General features: G+C 28.5%; 1 protein-coding gene across 1 annotated transcript in view; it reads right to left on the bottom strand.

The window, feature by feature from the left end:
- Positions 1 to 13,862: 13,862 nt before the first annotated feature.
- LOC111639906 (geranylgeranyl transferase type-2 subunit alpha-like) overlaps positions 13,863 to 23,333 on the bottom strand; it is a gene marked incomplete at its 5' end in the record, with an annotated part of 24,633 nt that continues 15,162 nt past the window's right edge. The window contains 9 exons of the mRNA XM_023385862.1: positions 13,863 to 14,912; positions 14,997 to 15,266; positions 15,337 to 15,465; positions 16,602 to 16,690; positions 19,223 to 19,383; positions 20,547 to 20,648; positions 20,751 to 20,833; positions 20,996 to 21,079; positions 21,160 to 21,354. Coding sequence (XP_023241630.1) covers positions 14,758 to 14,912; positions 14,997 to 15,266; positions 15,337 to 15,465; positions 16,602 to 16,690; positions 19,223 to 19,383; positions 20,547 to 20,648; positions 20,751 to 20,833; positions 20,996 to 21,079; positions 21,160 to 21,354 — 1,268 coding nt within the window. The remainder of the gene's footprint in view (positions 14,913 to 14,996; positions 15,267 to 15,336; positions 15,466 to 16,601; positions 16,691 to 19,222; positions 19,384 to 20,546; positions 20,649 to 20,750; positions 20,834 to 20,995; positions 21,080 to 21,159; positions 21,355 to 23,333) is intronic.

Below are 23,333 nucleotides of genomic sequence, written 5' to 3'. Positions count from 1 at the left end.
TCGCTGCGCGGACTATAACAGAAATATTTAATTTATTATAAATAAACCTTACCAGAATGGATTTTTGCCATTCCGAGAATTAAAAACACTTCTCGAGTCATCATTAAATAGAAAGAGCAAACCAAAATCTCTCTCTCCGCTTCTCAGAATCGATAAAATGTTCATAAAAATTAGTTTTAAGAATTTAAACGGTGTAAATATTCGTGCGAAAAGATTGTTCTAAACAATTTTATCGCTTGAATATTTAGGATATTTTTTTTTTTCTGGAAAATGTTTTATTATATCCGATTCGTGATTATACGAATTCAAATTTTGATTAAACGTTTAAGAATTAACATATTTGTTTGTACTTAAATCACTTAAAAAGAATAAAATTTAAAAAAATTCTATTATGACAATTTGATGACATTATAAGTAGAATAGCGTTTATAATTTATTCAAATTTAGTATAAATATTCAGAAAATTTCATTCTAAATTATTCACTAATTAAGTAATAAAATATCCTATAATTTTCTACGAGAGAGTTTTTATTTATTTAAAACCATTTAATTTATTTTAATGCAGTTTTTTGCTTTAAATTAAAGATTATAACAATAGTAAAACTATTACACTAAATACGATTATAGAACTAAGAAGAGCCTAAGAATAGTGAGATGGGCCCTGTTCAATTATAAATGCGAGTTTCCTCCTTTTCTTCTTCCTTCTTGTCTTCTTCCTCCTCCTCCTTCATTCTCATCATCTTTCTTCTAATCTTCCTCCTTTTCCTTCTCTTTCTCGTCATCTTTCTTCTAGTGGTATTCCTCATCCTTCTCAACCTCTTTCTGCTAGTCTTCTTCTTCCTCTTCCGCTTATCTAAAGATATAAATAATTGTAGGATTGGTGGAATAAGACAATGCAACGTGACCTACAAAAATCCCATTAAAAGCCCTACACAAAGGGATTTCTATGGAAAAACTGGCCCTATTTAAGTGTTGTTAAAAATTTCAATAAAATTACACGTTATTTAAATGATTAAGATTTTTTTATGCAATTGAATTTATTTTTTAAAAAATAATAAACTTTTCCAACTTCTATCTCAGCATTAAAATATTTTACATTTCATTTTCTTCATTCCGAAAATTGCAAAAAAATATTCGATTTTTCTTGTACTTCGAAAATAAATATGCAAGGTTTTTATTTATTTACTTAGCTAAATCGTCGCTAGCTTAATATAAAGTATATTAAAACTTATAAGTGCGCTAGGAAAGGATTTTTTCAAGTTACAAAATTGTAAACTAATGTATTTCATTTTGGAAACATAAAAAATGTAGAAAACAGGAATTTAGCATATGAAAAAATATTTTCTTTTTAAAGCTTTCGGCAGAATAAGGAATTTCATTTATTTTGGTTTCGTATATCATTTCTAAACGTATTTAAATACAATCAATCATTCACTACTCTAAATTTATTTCTACCCCATAATTAAAGTTAGAAAATTTATAATGAGCCAACAATCTCGACGATTCAGGAAGAATAAGAGGCAGAAGATGAGGAGGAGGAAGAAGAAAAGTCTAGAATAAAGATGATGAGAAGGGGAGGAAGGATCAGAAGAAAGATGATGAGAAGGAGAAGAAAGAAGAAGGAGGAAGAAGGGGATAGAAAAAAGATCATGAAAATGAGAAGAAAAGAGGAGGAGGAAGAAGGGGATAGAAGAAAGATAATGAGAATGAGAAGAAAGGAGGAGGAGGAGGAGGAGGAGGAGGAAGAAGACTAGAAGAAAGATGATGAAAAGGAGAAGAAAAGAAGAGGAAAAAGAAGAAGACAAGAAGAGGAGGAGGAGGAGGAGGAGGAAAGCCAAACTGATAATCCATTGGTTTTGACCATATTTGAAGAATTCTCTTGCATTCAGAGATTTATTTTTGAGAATTATTGAGAGATATTCTTTTAAAAGTCATTTCTAAAGGCTTCTTTATATAAAAATATCTTATTTTACGAGTTCCGAACTTAAGCTTTATCTCCACTTAAAAGAAGCAAGATCTAAAGAAAAAGAAATATTTATGAAACGATATAGTTTATGAAATTCTTTAGAAAAAAAATAAAGAAGAAAAAAAATCTTGTAAAGAATTATTTTTTAATCTATAAAACAGTATATTTTATCGAATATATCATCTTATCTTATAAGTTTCTTTTTGTTTTATCTTGTTTCTTATAAATGGGGATAAAGTTTTAATCTCAGAATTTTATCCTCAATTAAAAGGAAAAAAATTTTAATTCTTCTTTAATCCTTAATTCCACTCGTTCTATTGCAGCTTTTAGTGCTAAACAATTGCATTTTCTTCAACAGAGACGATAATAATCAGAAGATGATGCTTAATAACAGAATTTATCCCCATTTAAAAAAATTTAATTGCTCTTTAGCCCTTAATTCCAATCGTTCTATTGCATTTTATTATCAACTTTAATAACTATTCGTCACAACGCTCTCAATTTTAGTAGTGTCTTGCTCCTGTACATCATACTTTTCCTGTTAACAAAAGAGTTATATCAATGGGGATACTTCCGGAAAGGACTTATTCACGGCAAAAATTAAGAAAGTAAATTTTAAATGGTAAAATAAAATCTCACTTCTATCAGAATATTGCATGTTACCACAAATTTTTCATCAAAGTAAATTAAAATGTGCCGTAAGTATTTGAAAGCGAGAGAGAAAAACAATTATGGCGGCCCTTCCGGTTTGCTGGGGTGCGAAGACTCATACGATTGGCAGAATGTAGATCACTTGATGTAGACGAAGCTCTGATTCTGATTGGCTAAGTGTGCGCTTCCGTCACATAATCTTTCTAGTGTACCGGTACCATTCAGACATGGACGTATTTACGTCGAAACATTTATAACTTAATTTCAATTATTTCACGAATTTTAAATAAAATAACGCGTTCAAAATGAATTTTTCAGTTATAAAAATTCTCCAAAATGCATTTAATGATAAAAAACTTTCATTTCATTAATGAGACTAATGATGGTAATTTAATTACAAACGTTATCAGTTACATCTCTCATTTAATTAACGTGTTAATTTTTTTTCCAATTTAGTTCTTGATTTTAAATATGTAAATTTAAAAATAAAAAGAAAATGGATAATCGGAATTAAATTAATTTTGATCAAAAATTTTGTCTTGTCTAAATAATTTTTTAATTAGAGAATTTTTATGCAAAAATGTAAATTTTTAACTTTCAAAGTATTAAATGTACAGTACTTCAGTTGGATGATGAGCTGTTCTTTGGTTGGGTTGATGAAGAAGTGTACTTCAGTTGGGATGATGAAGTATATTTTAATTGGAATGATGAAGTGGTTGGAATGAAGTATATTTTAATTGGAATGATGAAGTGCTCTTCGGTTGGGATGATGAAGTGTGTTTTAATTGGAATGATGAAGTGTACTTCGGTTGGGATGATGAAGTATACTCCAGTTGGAATGAAGTATATTTTAATTGGAATGATGAAGTGCTCTTCAGTTGGGATGATGAAGTATATTTTAATTGGAATGATGAAGTGCACTTCGGTTGGGATGATGAAGTGTGTTTTAATTGGAATGATGAAGTGTACTTCGGTTGGAATGATAAAGTATACTCCGGTTGGAATGAAGTATATTTTAATTGGAATGATGAAGTGCTCTTCAGTTGGGATGATGAAGTATATTTTAATTGGAATGATGAAGTGCACTTCGGTTGGGATGATGAAGTGTGTTTTAATTGGAATGATGAAGTGTACTTCGATTGAGATGATGAAGTGTACTTCGGTTGGGATGATGAAGTGTGCTTTAATTGGAATGATGAAGTGTATTTTAATTGGAATGATGAAATGTTTTTTAATTGGAATGATGAAGTGTACTTCGGTGGTGATGATGAAGCGTATTTTAATTGGAATGATGAAGTGTACTTCGGTTGGAATGATGAAGTGTACTTCGGTGGGGATGATGAAGCGTATTTTAATTGGAATGATGAAATGTTTTTTAATTGGAATGATGAAGTGTACTTCGGTGGTGCGTATTTTAATTGGAATGATGAAGTGTACTTCGGTTGGAATGATGAAGTGTACTTCGGTGGGGATGATGAAGCGTATTTTAATTGGAATGATGAAATGTACTTCGATTGGAATGATGAAGTGTTCTTTGGTTGGTATGAAACTTCACTTAGGATGATTGAGATAATAAAAACGTTTCAAACGTACAAATTTTAGTCAAATATGTACACTTTTTAAACACGAGAAAAATTTATAAAGAAATCCTGTTTAAACAAAATTTAGTGTAAGAAGTTAATAAATTTACGCTCAAAAAACGAATAACTGATTGTTATAATAAGGATTTCTATACGGATTTGAAACATTTCGCATCAACCTCCTTGGAGTACTGTATGAAAAGTACATTTAATATTTTTAAAACTAAAAACTTAATTATTTTTAAATATAAAAACTCTCCTGGTAGACTTCCAATTAACAAATACATAATATTTTGGCCAGTCTTTGTCATTTTTTAATGTAATTCTGGTTGTCTATATTTTTTATCCTTAGATTTGCATATTTAGAAGCACTCACAGATATTAAATTCCTGTCTAAAACTTTTAAACAAATGTTATTTTAAGTAAAAATATTACCAAATTTTCTATTTATAAAATTATTTTGTCGAATTTTATGCTGAAGAGATTCAATTGAGAGAGTTTCTGGAGCGAATTAAATGATTAACAGGATTACAGAGCAACTCTATTCATCTATTAACTATATTTTATAATTCCAATTATTAATTATAATTAGATTAATTTAGGCCTATATTAAATTATTAACAAATTAATTCTTTAATTAAATAAAGTTAATAAATTTAATATTAAAAAAAATATAATTATTAGCAATTAATTGCCATAAAAATAAACCGCAATTTCGATGTAAGAAACGCGAATACAAAATTTTGTTTTATATTTTTTCGAAGCTTGTCTGTCCGTCACGCTCTTGCTTATCAAATACAGCAGACTCTCGATTATCCGGAACGAACGGCGGGGATAAATCGATACAGCGATTACCGGATAATCGAGAGTCTACTGTAGAAAGAGAAAAGAGTGGAAGTTTTTATTTTGTTTGCTTTCTATAGAATAAATAGATTTAAAGCGTTACAGACAGACTATGTATAAAATGTAATAAATATTTCTTCTATAAAAATAATTTGATTTATCTTTAAAAATATCCAAGTTTTTTTTTTCTTTAATTATTACAGTCGAACCTTTAATAACGGACACTTCTAAACGGCGGCCATTTTTTTCCGGGAACATTTCTCTATGAAATGCATACAAAATAACCTTCGAACAACGGTCATTTTTTAATGTTTCAGTCCGTTATATATTACGGACAGATGTTTACATTTCACACATCTAAAGTGTGTACAACACGTTCAATCAATTCCTTCATAATAGTGTGAAGTAAAACCTGTCTAAAACGAACTATACTATACTATACCGTCGCGACATTCTCGAAAGGGGTAGCCAAAAAACAAGTGGATTTCCTGGGCACTTCCTCTGAAGAACGTCATGCAGGCAGAGCATAGCATACTCAACCACTCTTTCACTTTGGAACTTGCTGACATCATGACCACATCCATACTTGACGTCCTTGTGCCATTGGCACCTTCTTACACTCGGAACCTGTTTCTCTTTCAGACATTTTTCCCCTTGCTCAACCCATCTTTTCCTTGGTTCTCGATTCATAGATAACATCAATGGAGCATTATCCTATTGGCAAAAAAAGGCGATTTTCCGGAGTGATACATTTATAAAAGATCTGTTTAGTGCGCCATGCACCAAACAGATCTTTTATAAATGTATCACTGTAGTAAGGATATCGAAATTTAAATTTGGCTCCATATCTGAGGACCCTAGTTTGCCGGAGCGGCGTACCACAGAACGTAACCCATCAGAGGTCGACTTAAAAAACTTACGAGAAAACTGGGGGATTTCCCCGGAGAAAAATGACGCCAACACTGCACGTGGGTCCCCTAATTCAAATTTTCCCGGGAGCTGTAATGCGCCACCGCATATATATATAATCAACGCATTTCTTCACAACATGCAACACGTTACACAAAGCGTAACCCAGTCAGAAATCTAAAATTAAAATTAACCTTGGTAAGTCCTCGCGTGTAACAAATAAAAACAATTACAAAAAAACAAAAGCAAAAACTTGTTTACACGGAATACAAAAGTTCGCATGATCCTCTGTATTAATTACTTCTAACATTTTATCGATTATTCTTCAGTTTTTATTCGAGAACGTAAACAAACGGAAATTAAAGTAACTGAATAATTCACGACTTCGTCTACAGCGACAGCTGTCGTTGTAGACAACAGTTGTCGCTGTAGACGTGTGTTCTTTCAAAATACAGGGCCCACTGATAAAACCACTCAACACTAGTCGTGGGTTCACACCTAGCAAACAGCCACAAGGAGTTTCCCGGGTTTTCTTCACGTTTGTAACATCTAAACAAGGGCCAATTTCCCATAAAAGTCCACAGAAGGCATCCCCTCGTCAGATGGCCACGTGTAAACAAATAAACCAGTATTTCAAAATATAGGACCTTATATATAATAATGGCATTCACTTAGCACTTCATACCTGCAATTACACAATATATTTGCTTATGAAGTCAAACCTGCAAACAACGGCCACTTACGAGAACATAAAAACTGGCCGTTGTACGGAGGTTATTTTGTACGCATTTTTGTTTTCAAATATACCCCAAAAAATGGCCGCTATTTAGAGATGGCCGTATTATACTACTCATACAAGATACATATAATAATAAAATCCCTGTTATAACGTCGTATACTTCGATTTAATATCTGCGGTAAATCGAGGCTTCGTGCATTTTGTACGAATTGAGAATTTCTCGGCAGACAAAATACTAATTTCCGAACGTTAAATCGGGATTAAACGGGTAAGATTTCGTGTAATTCTTGTATGGTTTTCCTACAAACATTTGACCGTTGAACTTTTAGTATTTCTCGCATTTAACACTTTCCCCATTTTGCATTATTTTAAATTAAATTCATTATTATGGATTAGTACTGTACATAAGCGGAACAAGTCGCAGCTTTAGGGCCTCTAAGTCTACAGCTTAAGGCCCTGCTGCGTTTTTACGTGTATTATTTGATGGAGAGAAAGGGCCTGTTACACGTTAAACATTAGGGCCCTTCCGTGATGTATTACTATCCGTTCATAAATTTTTTAATCTGTATGATAAGTGTATAAACAAATTCCAGTTTCCCGCATTTAAGGCTGTCACTTAATAATAATAACGAGTAAAATCGCCATTAAGTCCGACCCTACTGGAGATACACATGACCCCTCATTATCTCTCCACCCCCTCGACCTTTAACCACTGAAATTTAGTAGCATCAATCCTCCATACATACACACCTCCCTGCAAAATTTCAGAAATTTTCGACAAAAAGCAAAGAATTTATTAAGCTATAAAGCGGGTGAATCAAATCGTGACCCCACACATAAACATACATACATGCAGGAATTACCCCCCCCCNCCCACGACCGAACTCCCAGTGTTCAGGATACGAAGACCGCTTAGCCACTGGTGGGCGTATGTCCTGAAATGTCACCGTACCAATTTGACTATTTGGACTTGAATCGGGGTTACTTGAATTTGTACTTTAACGAAGCAGAATTGTTATTACTGGTTATATTAATGATAAATGATAGAAGCCTTCTTCTCATGCCCAATTTGTGAGGGACGTGGGCCAACATGCCTGGGCCTATGAATACTTTCAAGGTTTTTTCGACCGTCCAAATTCGATCCCAGATCCCCCATAGTGGTAGGCCGACTACTACGAAAAAATCCGCTCTAGTCAGGTTACATTGAGGAATCGTTTCCGTATTAGACAGGTTTCTGGATTATAATAAATGCTACACAGAAGATCTGTCTATTCCAAAACGCATTCTCTGTTTAGACAGGTTTGTTTTGTTCTGTTCGTTTTAGACAGGCCTTGCTGTATATTAAATTGATGAAAAAGTTCAAAATATGACATACAAAGACGTTTTACATGATTAAATTTTACTATGATTTACTTTGTTTTCCTTTATCTAAGAACACCTCTTTATTGTTATACTGTACCTGGTTTATGACATGTTAAATAACTGGAATTTTGCTGTATCCTAAATGAATTCTCACAGTTGGACTGTTCAGGAGCATGTTTACTCTTCCCTAAATTTTATTTTACACATAAATATCTGAAAAAAAAATGGTACATTTATACCATTACTTCCTTCAAATTCCAGTGTTATTGTATCTTAAATTATATTACCGATAACGAACCACAGAAATAATATAATAAATGAAATGTTTTAGATACTTCGGGTGAGAAATTTTTCACAAATTAACTATTTTACATGTTTTGTAAACAGCCAAACTTATAAATGAAGTTATTTAATTGTATTTATAATATAAGAAAATGTAATCATAATCAAAGTAATTAATTTTAACTATTATATTTCCAGTTATTCTGCAGATTTAATATGGGATGCATCTGTACATTTTTCAAAAGCTTAACAAATTATCATGGAAGTCACCTGACACCACAGCAACTGGAGAAACAGAGAAGACAACGTGCTTCTAAGGCTAACTCTCAGCCTCTCAGAGAAGATCCAAATTTCGAGTTGGAAAAATCTAGATACCTCTCACTCAAGTCTAGCCAACCCCTCGAAGAAGAAGGATTAACCTCTAAATTATTAGATAGAAGATCTTCCTCTCAGAATACAAAACATGTTACATTCTATTAAAGCTAGAGGATGTAATATTGTAACAATTAAACGAATTAATTGTTTTGTTAATTAATTGATTGTTAGGTTTTTATTTTGGTGGAGCAGCTCTCCATATGTTCCTTAAGTGTATATATTCATAATTTAATTATTTTTTAATGCAAATATTTGGGAATAAATTTAATAAGTATATGATTAAACTCAAATTTTTTAAATTAAATTAATTTAAAAAAATTAATAATCACGAAGATCCAATTAACCGGAATTTTATGCTGTTACATTAGACTGGCTTTATGACTCTTCCGCTTCTACGACTGGTGTACATTTTCTATTATGGCCGTACAAAATTCCGTATCTATCTGTTGTACATTATCTGGAATGGGGACAATTTCGTGGAAAATGAGTACTGAAACTCGCCACTGCGGCAGTTTTGGCGCTACAAGCAACAAGAAAAGTAGTTTCATTTGTGGGGATGCTCAGTGTGTGGTGTATCTTCAGAATGGGGACCACATTCTTTACGTCTTTAGCCTCTACGAAGCGTAAGTGTACAAACGAAATGCTTGTGCTTGCAGAGCCAAAAGTGCCACAATGGCGAGTTTTGGTACTAAGTTTACATTTTACGGAAACGTCTTTAGTATGTCGCGAAATGTTGTTGTTTGTTAAGTTATGGCAACGCAACACTTGGGCGATCTGCCTAAGGGGATGCCTTCCGGGAGGTCTTTTAAGGGAAACCAGGAAACTTTTAAGGGAAAGGAAACAGTCTATTCAGGCGTTAGACGTGGAGAATACCCGGAAAACTCCACGTGGCCAGCACGTCCGAGCGAGGCGCGAACACACGACCGAACTCCCAGTGTTCAGGATACGAAGACCGCTTAGCCACTGGTGGGCGTATGTCCTGAAATGTCACCGTACCAATTTGACTATTTGGACTTGAATCGGGGTTACTTGAATTTGTACTTTAACGAAGCAGAATTGTTATTACTGGTTATATTAATGATAAATGATAGAAGCCTTCTNCTCATAATAGTAAGATGTGATATTGCTTAGTTACTCAACTGAGATTATTATGAGTATACAAAAAAATACAGGGTGTCTGAAAAGTTACCATGCAGTGAGAAATTTGCAACAACATTAAAGTTATGCATAAGGCATTGCATACGAGACCTGTGAGTTGAATGTCCTTCATTTCCATTTTGTGGTAGATGGCATTACTGCTTGCTCATAGATGTTCTGGTTTTGCAAGACTTCTTTGCTGATTGCATAATCTCCCACGGAATATGGCCTGCTAGATTTCCAAACCTCATTCCCCAAATTTTGGGTCTTGGGAGACATTTCCAGCATTTGTTATAAGAGAAACTGCAATATTCTACGTAAAACGTCACTTGAACCTTTACAACTGCACAGTAAATTTTCAGAATCCTGTATTTACTAGTGTTATCTTATAGATTTTTGTAATAATAAGAATCTTTTCAGTGGTGATTTAATTTTATTTAATTTGATTGTAATACAACTTATCTTTCATAAATAAAAAATAAGCTTTTATATAGCTTTAATTGTGCAACATATTCCTGTCTTCTTATTTGATAAATTTATATAATTATTTCAAGTGAAAAAAAAACTTAAATAGAATGTTTGTCATAGACCTTTGCCATCTAACACTTTCAAATGTACAAACATGCTGATAATGACATATTCAAAGTTCTCCATCTTGGTTATTAAGTTCCCTTCCAAGTTTAATGTCTTCAACGGACAAGTAACTAAATCGGCAATATCTGGAATGTTCATTAAATCTGATATACATTAAGAAAAATGTTGACATCATAAAAATGAATTTTGACAAAAAATATTAAAATACTTAAATATAAAAAGGATACTGTTATTTTTTATTGATATTGTATAAAATAACAACAATGCAATGAAAATTAACTGAAACAGAGCACAGTGGCATAAAGCCAGTGGTGCCCAAATGTTTTGGTTGATGGACCAAATTTTCATATTTTTGTATATTCTCTATATATAAAAAGTAGGCCCATTTCTATTATTTATGTTATGTGTTAAATATGTTTGTGGAGCAGATTCGACACAGGAGCCATAGTTTGGGCACCACTCAGATAAGCAATCAATTTTATATTTGTTTATATGATATCATCATGCAATATTGAAGAAATTTATCATTAATGTAAAATATTAATGATAACCGATTCAACACACTAGTCTCCAAACGTACCACTAAATAATAGCCCGATAATAGGTCGTTTGGAGATATTATTGATAGCTGGTACATTTGCCGGTTATCAATAATAATCTTTCGTTCTTTGTCAAAAATCACAGTCTAAGAATAGACTAAAATTAAATAAAAAAATATTTTCAATAAGTGATAGGATTTGCAAAAAGATAATCCCAAAACCATATTTAAAATTTTAGAAATAAAATGGATTAGAGTTCATTCACATTTCATTACATCAAAGATGATGGAGTTTGACAGTTTTCTTACATCCTTTACACAAAGTATTTTAATCGTTTGAAAATATTTTATATTTTAAGAGTAGAGATGTTATTTATCAAAAAAGTATCTATTGCTTAGGAGAATTTAATGAAGATAACAAGGGAATTTTAGTAATTTGTCAAAATTAATTGTACTCTGTTATTGACTATTAATTAATTTAGTAAATTAACAGTCAATAATTCTATATAATTTCAGAAAATTATTGAACGAGGTTTGATTTAATTAAAACTGAATTATTGATGTCAACATGATAATTATTGAATAGTTATCATATGATGAAGTGTACTTACATACATACATAATAAATATATATCATAGTAACCACTGTATGTGGTTATTATGATATTATAACAACAACTTGACCAAATTTAAATAAGTAAAACATTGATTTTTATTTAAAACATTAATAATTTAACTTGTTTAATCATAAAATAGTTAGTATTTTTGTAAAAATACAACAGTAAATCTTTTAAATAAATAATATTGTAAGAACAAGAATGTTGAAAATTAACAGCTGTAGCCAATTCTTATAAGCCACTCGCATGTATGGAATAGTTCCTGTATGCGTCAAAAGATATCTTCTTGCTGCCTTTCAGCACATGGATATTTTTTTAAAACAGAGTAGCCTAAAAGAATATGTTACAGCTTTTAATCTTCAGTGTTCTTGTTCTTAGAAAATCTTAAAAAGTAATATTATCATCATGTTTTTACAAATTTTAAAATTAATTATGTGTCTTTGTCTTTTCAGATTATTTAAAATCTTATTTATATATATTTAACATCCCCAAATAAAGTTTAGTCTTCCGTCTTAAAAATCATGGTTAGATTTACTTTAAAAATATTAAATAAATAAAAATTCAGATTTCTACATAAGGCTACTTTTTATCATTTTAGATGAATTTTATATATTTTACAATATATCATTAACATATCTTTATTGATCTTGATGGAATGCCCATACTATGAAGATACAAAGTTAATTTGTTTAAAAATTAATAAATGTAGGTTACCATAATTAAATAAACAGAAATATTAATAAAAAATTAATTGTATAAAATAACAACAATGCAATGAAAATTAACTGAAACAGAGCACAGTGGCATAAAGCCAGTGGTGCCCAAATGTTTTGGTTGATGGACCAAATTTTCATATTTTTGTATATTCTCTATATATAAAAAGTAGGCCCATTTCTATTATTTATGTTATGTGTTAAATATGTTTGTGGAGCAGATTCGACACAGGAGCCATAGTTTGGGCACCACTCAGATAAGCAATCAATTTTATATTTGTTTATATGATATCATCATGCAATATTGAAGAAATTTATCATTAATGTAAAATATTAATGATAACCGATTCAACACACTAGTCTCCAAACGTACCACTAAATAATAGCCCGATAATAGGTCGTTTGGAGATATTATTGATAGCTGGTACATTTGCCGGTTATCAATAATAATCTTTCGTTCTTTGTCAAAAATCACAGTCTAAGAATAGACTAAAATTAAATAAAAAAATATTTTCAATAAGTGATAGGATTTGCAAAAAGATAATCCCAAAACCATATTTAAAATTTTAGAAATAAAATGGATTAGAGTTCATTCACATTTCATTACATCAAAGATGATGGAGTTTGACAGTTTTCTTACATCCTTTACACAAAGTATTTTAATCGTTTGAAAATATTTTATATTTTAAGAGTAGAGATGTTATTTATCAAAAAATAGGAGACAGCAGTAAGATACTTCCTTTAATATTTGTAGTATAAGAAATTCAAATTTAAAGAAACTGTATATCATCATCAAAAACTTGAGCTTATTGATGTAGTATAGTGTTTCCCTTTTAGTATATATATATTTCTTTAGCATTCTCGTAAAATCAGTCAAAAATGATACATTGAAAGATAAATTTAAATATTTTTAATTTAAGCATTTATTTTATAAATAAAAAAATAATTGTCTAAAAGTACCTTAAAGTATGTTGTTAATATAAAGTCGTGTCTGAAAACTGAATTTACAGTTTGAAATTCAACATTAAATTATTTTGTTCCCTTGTCTTCCAACATTTATACTGCCCCTTGCTCTCCAGCACCCCTTTTGATTCTTCTATAGCCCCTTTGTGGATATAGCAGCCACTTTTGGAATTACTGATGTAGCATCACATCTAAATTAAATATACTTAAACACTATTCATTTATATTTTAGTAACTTCAGCTTTGAATGAAATTGAGTTTGATATATATTACAAATTATATTGACTTTATATAAAAATATGAATTTTAATATTTATAATAATTCACCTTTATAACACTATTATAAGATTATGAAGAGAAGGATTTTAACTTTATATGATAATAAAAATTAAACAGAAATCAAATTGTTTTAAGTAATGAAATGAACTTAAAGTTTAAAACATTTAATTTTCTTTGAAAAATACATAAATACTGTACAAGGAGAGAAATTTTTCCAAATTAAAAAACTAATTATATAATAAATCAAACCTGAAAATTTAAACTTCTATAACAATAATTTCAATATCAGAAAAATATGGAACAAGAATGAGATCAGTTTTATCGAGGTGCCAGATAGAAATGTTAAATTCAATTTAAATACTTAAACAAAATCAAGTTTCTAAATATTTAAGTATCCAAGTATGAATAATCTGCAAGTCTTTCAGCATATTATAATCTATATTGTTTGTGTTAGTTTTATGAATGGGCAAGCATAATCAAATTAGTCGGCAAGGCTTACTTTTGAATGTAGAACAAACTCTCAATTCAAATTCATGAATTGGTCCTTATTTGAATTGGAATCCCCTACAATTTTTGTCATACGAATTCAATCTCATAATAGTAAGATGTGATATTGCTTAGTTACTCAACTGAGATTATTATGAGTATACAAAAAAATACAGGGTGTCTGAAAAGTTACCATGCAGTGAGAAATTTGCAACAACATTAAAGTTATGCATAAGGCATTGCATACGAGACCTGTGAGTTGAATGTCCTTCATTTCCATTTTGTGGTAGATGGCATTACTGCTTGCTCATAGATGTTCTGGTTTTGCAAGACTTCTTTGCTGATTGCATAATCTCCCACGGAATATGGCCTGCTAGATTTCCAAACCTCATTCCCCAAATTTTGGGTCTTGGGAGACATTTCCAGCATTTGTTATAAGAGAAACTGCAATATTCTACGTAAAACGTCACTTGAACCTTTACAACTGCACAGTAAATTTTCAGAATCCTGTATTTACTAGTGTTATCTTATAGATTTTTGTAATAATAAGAATCTTTTCAGTGGTGATTTAATTTTATTTAATTTGATTGTAATACAACTTATCTTTCATAAATAAAAAATAAGCTTTTATATAGCTTTAATTGTGCAACATATTCCTGTCTTCTTATTTGATAAATTTATATAATTATTTCAAGTGAAAAAAAAACTTAAATAGAATGTTTGTCATAGACCTTTGCCATCTAACACTTTCAAATGTACAAACATGCTGATAATGACATATTCAAAGTTCTCCATCTTGGTTATTAAGTTCCCTTCCAAGTTTAATGTCTTCAACGGACAAGTAACTAAATCGGCAATATCTGGAATGTTCATTAAATCTGATATACATTAAGAAAAATGTTGACATCATAAAAATGAATTTTGACAAAAAATATTAAAATACTTAAATATAAAAAGGATACTGTTATTTTTTATTGATAAATTTTCTAATTGCTTTAGATTTCCAAGTCCAAAACAACTGGATATAGAATTATTATCCAATATTAGATTTCTCACACAGACAAGATAACACAATGGCTGGACTGATTTTAATAAATTGTAAGATAAATCAACTGCTTTTGCAGTTGCAAAAAAGTCTACGTGATGAAGAGACGTTAACTGTTTTCTTGAAAGATTAATTTCATTATTCCCTTCTGCTTCTTCAATTGCATTCTGAATTATAAATCTACTTTCTGAATAATAAAATAAGTTATACATTCAATTTATAATAAAATTTGTAAATAATGTGTTTAAAATTCATACTTAAATCATAGAAATAATTTTTCCTTTTTGGATCCACTTCAGTTAGCTGGTCCAAACATTCGAGTATCAATTTGTTGTACTGTTCGTTTTTAAGAGCTCTCATCAACAATACTATGGTAAATAAAATCCCTATAATAAATAATTCATTTTAATTAGAAAATATAAAAATTTATCCAAGATCCTATAACAAAAACTGATTAGAGCATAAATATGATAATCAGCATTAAGTGCCTAATATGCTGATAATTAAACAAATGTTTATTAGTCAAATTATTCTATGTATTTATTTGGTAAACTGATACAATTCTGTATTAATGCTAATATTAAGAGTATCTAGTACTTACTGATAGCATCTTAATGCTATTAGTAAACTTTCTGCCAACTCTGTATGATTATTTGTCAAATATTAAATCATAGACATAATTTTTTGATAGTTTTAACAATTTATAATAATATATCATTAACATGAAAAAATATTAGATATGAACAGATTTTTAATTAAAGATTTTGTTTTTAAATGACATATTTTCTCTTTTTAAAAGGTAATTTTTACAAAACTTCTCATATAGTTTAGCCCTTAAATATTATTTTTAACAGCTTTAATTTTGAGTACAAAACAAAGGTTTAATTAATTACCATGTTTTCTTGACTTAAAATAAAGATAAATTTTACAATCAATGGCATCTTATATTCACAATCCAAAACAACAATTAAGGATCATTGCTCATGTAGTGAGTGCATTATTCTTCAATAATAGATGTTATCCACTGTACTGTTCAATGGTCATATCAATTTAAATGAACTCTACCAGTAATGTTTGTAATTTAAATTCTTTTTTAATGTTTAAAATACCTTTGAGATGACATCATGATGCAGCACTAAAGTAAAAAGTTATTATTTACACAGAACAGTATGAAAATAGATATGTCAAACATTACCTATTTCAAGACTTTTTTTTTGCTAACTTGTTGTTACTTTCAATAAAATTGATTAATTTAAAATTTCTCTCCATAAAATAAAATCTTAAAATTCTATTTTAAACTCATCTTGGAATCAATTACATCTTAAAATTGAAGAAATACAGTGTATTATATTAACATGTTAACTATAATATCATGATCACTTTAATTAAAATAATTCTGATCTCCAATATTTATTGTTGCAAAAATTTTTTGTTCGACCCAATAAAAAGAAATATTTTACAATTGTAATAATGTAATTATACGAATAAACATTTCAGAAATCCTAAGAACAAATATTCTTACATTTATTGTTTGGTTCTAAATCTTGTAGTTGTTTGCATGATTCAAGTTCTTGTTCTAAAACTGATGTAGTACTAGCACTCATTTCATCTCTAAAAAAGAAATTTATAAAAATCTCTGTTGTTATACATAAATTAAAATATTTTATTTCATAATTTGTAAAAAATATAAAAATATTTCCATTATATCATGACAAATATTCATTATATTCTATTTTTAGAACTTTTTAAAAAAATTCAAATTGTTTTATAAAATTTATTTCCACAGTTATACTTCATAATAAATAATCAGAAACTCTACAATATAAGTAAAATATTATATTTTCTGTTCTGTTTAATAATTATTGATGCAGTTTGAAAGTAAACAATAAAATGAAAAGCAATATTGCTTCAACACTATTAAATTTTAATTACAAATGAGGATTAATTTGAATTGAAATTCATATACAAGATAATCAATTAAATCTTGCTCTGAATATAAAGCACTTAAATATTTAAAACACTGTTAAATGTTTATCTCAATAACTGTTCTAATCCCAATGCTATTCATTAGTAAATTTTCTGCCAACTCCATTTGTTATATATGTATACACAGGATGAGTCACTGGTGGTATTCAGTAGTCTTCAGGTCCAATTTCACTCCCTACTATCTCTCCCAACATAACTTCTATGGACTTTTTCCTCTTGGGACAAATTAAGAAAATGGCTAAGTTCAGTGTCCTTCTACTGAAAACAATATGAAAATCAAAATTGTTTGTAAAGTCTTTGTAAGATTACTAGACATGAATTATGAAATGTATTAAATGCCTTTCCTAGAAGAACAAATGCCTGTATATACCAAGAAGGTAATTTAAATAAATTTTGAAATGTACTTTCATTACTATCGTGTTTCTGTCAAGTAAAGTTTTGTCAATAAACTTACTTCCTAGCATAAAAACTTTTGGAAAAAAAGAGAAATAAGAGCTTTAGAAGAAACTGGACAATATATGGAACACCATTAGGATTAAGAAAATGTGAGCTATTATAAAAGATGTTTATTTTGTTGCATACTATCTATATAGTGGTTCAAAAGAGCCCCTTATAATTTAGAAAAAAACCTATTTTGTTCTGTACCTCATAAACTGCTGATTTTCAATGTCACCAAAATTGTCCTATCTGTTCTATAAACATGATTATAGTTCCAACTTCCTACATCCAACAGTTTCCAAGAAAAGATTTCTGAATGCCATCAGTGAATAACCATGTGTATTATATATTAATTTAATGTTAAATAATAAATTAGCATCTTCATTTATCTTTTATACAGTTTTTCTTATTTCATTACAAAAATGAAGTTACCAATTTTTTAACCTGGATAAAAGTTATATGATTCAAATGTTGGAATTATACAAAATATTTTTTTATTTATTTGAGAATCCCAAAATAAAAAATTCACACACACACACACACACACACACACACACATATATAGNTGTGTGTGAATTTTTTATTTATACTTGTATATGATCATATTTGGTACAAGTTATTTGAATTGTTTTCAATACATATTCAGCTTGTTGATAATTCAAATAAAAATTAAAAATCCAGCAAGAGTAGAGGTGTAGGTGAGTTTTATGAAAAAGTTTAAATGTTAATAACAAATAAAATCTTCATTAAGTCCTACCCCTCTCGAGATATATGACCCCCCCTATTTCCCCCCTCTCAACCTTTCACCACTGAAATTTAATAGCATCATTGCCCCTCATATACAAGCCACCATGCCAAATCTCGTTTCTTAATCTTTACCCCCATCCTGAGATATTAAGCAAAATAGAGGCCAACACATGCACACACACATCCAGAGAATTTTTTTTTGCCATTTTTTTGATTTTTTTGAATTCAGGAGATTTGGAAAAAACTCAGAGGGTCAAATTTGACATGATTTCAATATTTTCCCTTGTTATGTACACATAACAACTGGAAAAATAAAAATCATATTTTCCTTACCACTATGAAGCACAATTTATAATTGTTACACTTAAATATTAAAATTCAAAACTGGAAAATGGTTACAAATTTCACAGGTCCATGGGAACTCCACAGATATGAATGTAAGAAACTCAAAACCAGTTAAACAAATGAGAATATTATTTTGATTGAGCACTTTTTGAGAATCTCAATCCCACCTTCAAAATTTATACTACTGGTTGGTTACATTCAAAAAGTTATGTATGAACAATTCTTCTATTCATATTGTCAGAACATCAAATGTTATTGATCTGAAGATAGGATTGAGAATCCTAAAAAGTGCTTAATCCAAGTAAATATCCTGACTTGTTTAACTGCTTTTGAGTTTTTTTCTTATAGTGAATATTAAATTTTGAAATTCCATTTGATATAGTCATGAAAATTTCACTAATTTCTTTGTAAAATACAATCTTTTTTAAATCATAAAACTACAAAGCTCGAAACCATACTCTAAATGATGTTTATTGTATATTAAAAATTTTTATTTTGGATTTCTTCATTTATTATTCCTGTTCGGTGGTCATTATTAGTCTTATAATTTAAATTTATAAAATTTTTGATGTTAAAAATATTTATTTAAATACAAATTAATTTTATATTAAATAATAAATGTTATACCTGAATATATTTGATTTATTAATCTCGTTATAAATATGTTTTTCTTCTTCTTCGGCATTTAGTAAGCATTTAATCTTGTCTGAATAATCATTAACTGTGAGAGATATATCAATTTCTGTATTTTGATCTCCAACATTGTTTTCAGTTGGCAGCAAACATATCTAAAGGATATTAAGAACATATTTAATAATTTGTTAATTTTTTAATAGAGCAATTAAGAGCTACATAAAGCAAAGTTACATTAATAATATAATGTTCTTATATATTGCTGCACAATAGTTATTAATGCTAGCATAATACAGTCTGTATCTTAAACATTAGATCCAAGCATTTATTCTTATAATATGAACAAAATAACTTTATTTTCTTGAAAATAATAGTTTTCCAATGTTATTTTAACTCTATATGCTGTCAAAACATTAAAGATCAAAAAATTTTATTAATTTTTTTTTTCTGAATTAAAACTATTTAAATATTTTATTTTTTTAATAGTCTGTCTAATTTCATTATTTTAAAAATATTTATAACCTCAATATGGCATTTTATTTTGAAATTATTCAGAAATCAAGAAACTCAACAGTACAAAAACACATAAAATGCATAATTCAATATAAAGTTCAAAAAATTGCATAATTTTTTCTTAAACTTATAAACCAGCTTTTCAATAAGCAAAAAGGGATACAGTAAAATCTTAGTTATGTTTTTGATGGGACTATATAAAAAAATTGCATAAATGATAAAAATATATAACTGAAAACTGCCAATCTTTACAAACAAGCCAAAATGGTCGATTACACTCACAGAACAACAAATTGCATATGTCAAATAACAAAAACATCCATTAAAAAACAACGAAAAAGTAATAAAAAAATATAAAAATTGTAACAAATTATATAAAATAATTAGTAACTTTAGTTTGATGACATTTTTTTTATGTGTATTTCATATATAAATATTTCTAAATTACATACATTTCAAATTTTCTGAGGAGAGTATTCCATGTGGGAAAAATATATGGGCTCAACACATCATCTTCTAACACTGAAGATGGTGTGTTTGGAACAGATATGTTGTTATTTTCTCACAAATACTTCTGAGGTATGATTGATTTTTAATGAATTTTTTGTTTTGTTTTGACTATTAATGTCTGTGAAGATGGTTTGTAAGAGCCAGAAGTGCTAAAACAACAAAAACAAATTCTCAAAAAGCACTTCTTTTTGGATTAATAAATCAAATTTGTCATTTCAGAAATTTATTCAACAATTTTTCAGAAAAAATATAAAAAATATAGATTTATTTAAAAAGAATATTCAGTTAATCTTACCCAAACAGAAGAAGCAAATGTGGAAGGAGTTGGTTTATTCCATTTTACGTTTAAAATTACATCATTAGCATAAATTTTTATAAATTCTTCAATTTCTTCAGCCTTAAGAGTAGGGAAAAAAAGTTAATCAAAATTAAGCAAAAATTTTTTTAAATAAATAATTTATAATTTATTCTATAAATTATAAATTAAAAAACTGCTTACTAAAACTGGCTGTGATAACTGAATTATGACTTTTTGAAGAGATTTTTTTATATACACAGAATTAATCTGCAATGGTTTCTGCTCTATGAAAAAATAAATAAAACATAACAATATTTATAAATATTTATTAAAACTACACTCTTTAAAAAATTTCAGGATGATATATGCTTGTTTTAAGTTAAAAATTATGTTTGAAGAAATTAAATAAATGATTAAAAAAACATATATTTTAATTAATTACTTACTTCTACCTAATAACCAGCGATGATAAAACCAGACACTTTGATCACTAGGATCAGTAAATGCAGCATTTTGGACCAGTTCATACTCTTCAATTGTATAAAATGTAATGTATATTATTACAAAATTACATTTGTTTAAGATTAGATATTAAATAAAAATTATTAACCTTCAAGTAACTTTTCTTCTTTAACCGTTCCTTTGATTTTTCCTTTATATATAACAGGTAATAATGAACTTCGATAATGCCAAGCAGAATAATTAGAAAAATTTGCTTCAATTTTCTTTAAGGTAAAATTTAACTCATCCGAAGGCTTCACTTCAGCTTTATTGCACACAAAGCGTCGAAAATCCCAACCATGAACTAAAATAAAACAGATTTAAAATATAATTAATATATACATATAGTTTATTTTGATAAACACATCTGTCAAAGAGCCTTAATCATATTCCAGCAAGATATAATTCAAAATAAAACTTTTGGATTAACATTTTCAATCTATAAATTCAATCTACAAAACTTCCATCATCAAGAGATCAAAACATTCTGACTCCATCAGGATACTTGAAGCATTGAAGATATTTAAATCTGCCAAAAAAAAAAAAGAAAAAAAGGACCATTGCTTTAATTTTAAAGACAAAAAACAATGCATGGCAATCCAACCAACGGTGACCTCAGGTTGTGAAGCAACACCTGTACAATGTTTTTTTTAATTTTAAAATTAACTCATCACAAAATTTCTAAAAGTTTGGTACAATCATTCATCTTATTTTACAACGAATTTCTATTTACATACATCAAGAAATACAAGCAAGGCCACAAATTATTACAATTAATAATAAAATAAAATAAAAAAATCTAAATGCTTAAAATACATTTACTTAAAATTTCTTCTTACAGATTCCTTTAAAAATCAAAAAAGTCTTTTCCCAGTTCAATAAATTAGTTTTGTTTCTTTTTTCACCTCTTCGACATTACACTCAGAATAAGTAAATTATTAAGATATTGTAATTTGTAAAGTATGTGTCCTCTAAAGATTTACAAAATCATTCCAATAATATGTGATATTTTCCTCTCTACATTACAATCATTAACTGTACAATATTCTTAAAAACTGACTTCATTCTATTATATTTTAAATCTAATAAATGCTCTTTCAACTTAACTCCAAATTTTCTTTTTGTTTCCTCAATATAATATTGAGTATCTGAGTATGTGCAAGAGGTAGAATGTACTATTTCCACTGCTTCTTTAATATTGCTCGCTTGGTTTTTTTTATTAAAAATATGGTGCTAAAGTTTATTTTGTTTTGCCACTAAAGTAACATGCAATTTAAATAAATTTTTCATTTTTCAAATACTCGATTACACTCACAGAACAACAAATTGCATATGTCAAATAACAAAAACATCCATTAAAAAACAACGAAAAAGTAATAAAAAAATATAAAAATTGTAACAAATTATATAAAATAATTAGTAACTTTAGTTTGATGACATTTTTTTTATGTGTATTTCATATATAAATATTTCTAAATTACATACATTTCAAATTTTCTGAGGAGAGTATTCCATGTGGGAAAAATATATGGGCTCAACACATCATCTTCTAACACTGAAGATGGTGTGTTTGGAACAGATATGTTGTTATTTTCTCACAAATACTTCTGAGGTATGATTGATTTTTAATGAATTTTTTGTTTTGTTTTGACTATTAATGTCTGTGAAGATGGTTTGTAAGAGCCAGAAGTGCTAAAACAACAAAAACAAATTCTCAAAAAGCACTTCTTTTTGGATTAATAAATCAAATTTGTCATTTCAGAAATTTATTCAACAATTTTTCAGAAAAAATATAAAAAATATAGATTTATTTAAAAAGAATATTCAGTTAATCTTACCCAAACAGAAGAAGCAAATGTGGAAGGAGTTGGTTTATTCCATTTTACGTTTAAAATTACATCATTAGCATAAATTTTTATAAATTCTTCAATTTCTTCAGCCTTAAGAGTAGGGAAAAAAAGTTAATCAAAATTAAGCAAAAATTTTTTTAAATAAATAATTTATAATTTATTCTATAAATTATAAATTAAAAAACTGCTTACTAAAACTGGCTGTGATAACTGAATTATGACTTTTTGAAGAGATTTTTTTATATACACAGAATTAATCTGCAATGGTTTCTGCTCTATGAAAAAATAAATAAAACATAACAATATTTATAAATATTTATTAAAACTACACTCTTTAAAAAATTTCAGGATGATATATGCTTGTTTTAAGTTAAAAATTATGTTTGAAGAAATTAAATAAATGATTAAAAAAACATATATTTTAATTAATTAC

This window comes from Centruroides sculpturatus, unplaced genomic scaffold (genome assembly GCF_000671375.1).
Source record: "Centruroides sculpturatus isolate CEXI.00-Female unplaced genomic scaffold, Cexi_2.0 scaffold1195, whole genome shotgun sequence".
Classification (NCBI taxonomy): domain Eukaryota; kingdom Metazoa; phylum Arthropoda; class Arachnida; order Scorpiones; family Buthidae; genus Centruroides; species Centruroides sculpturatus.
Note: the sequence above shows the minus strand (reverse complement) of the source record. Positions and strands in the feature narration are given on the sequence as shown.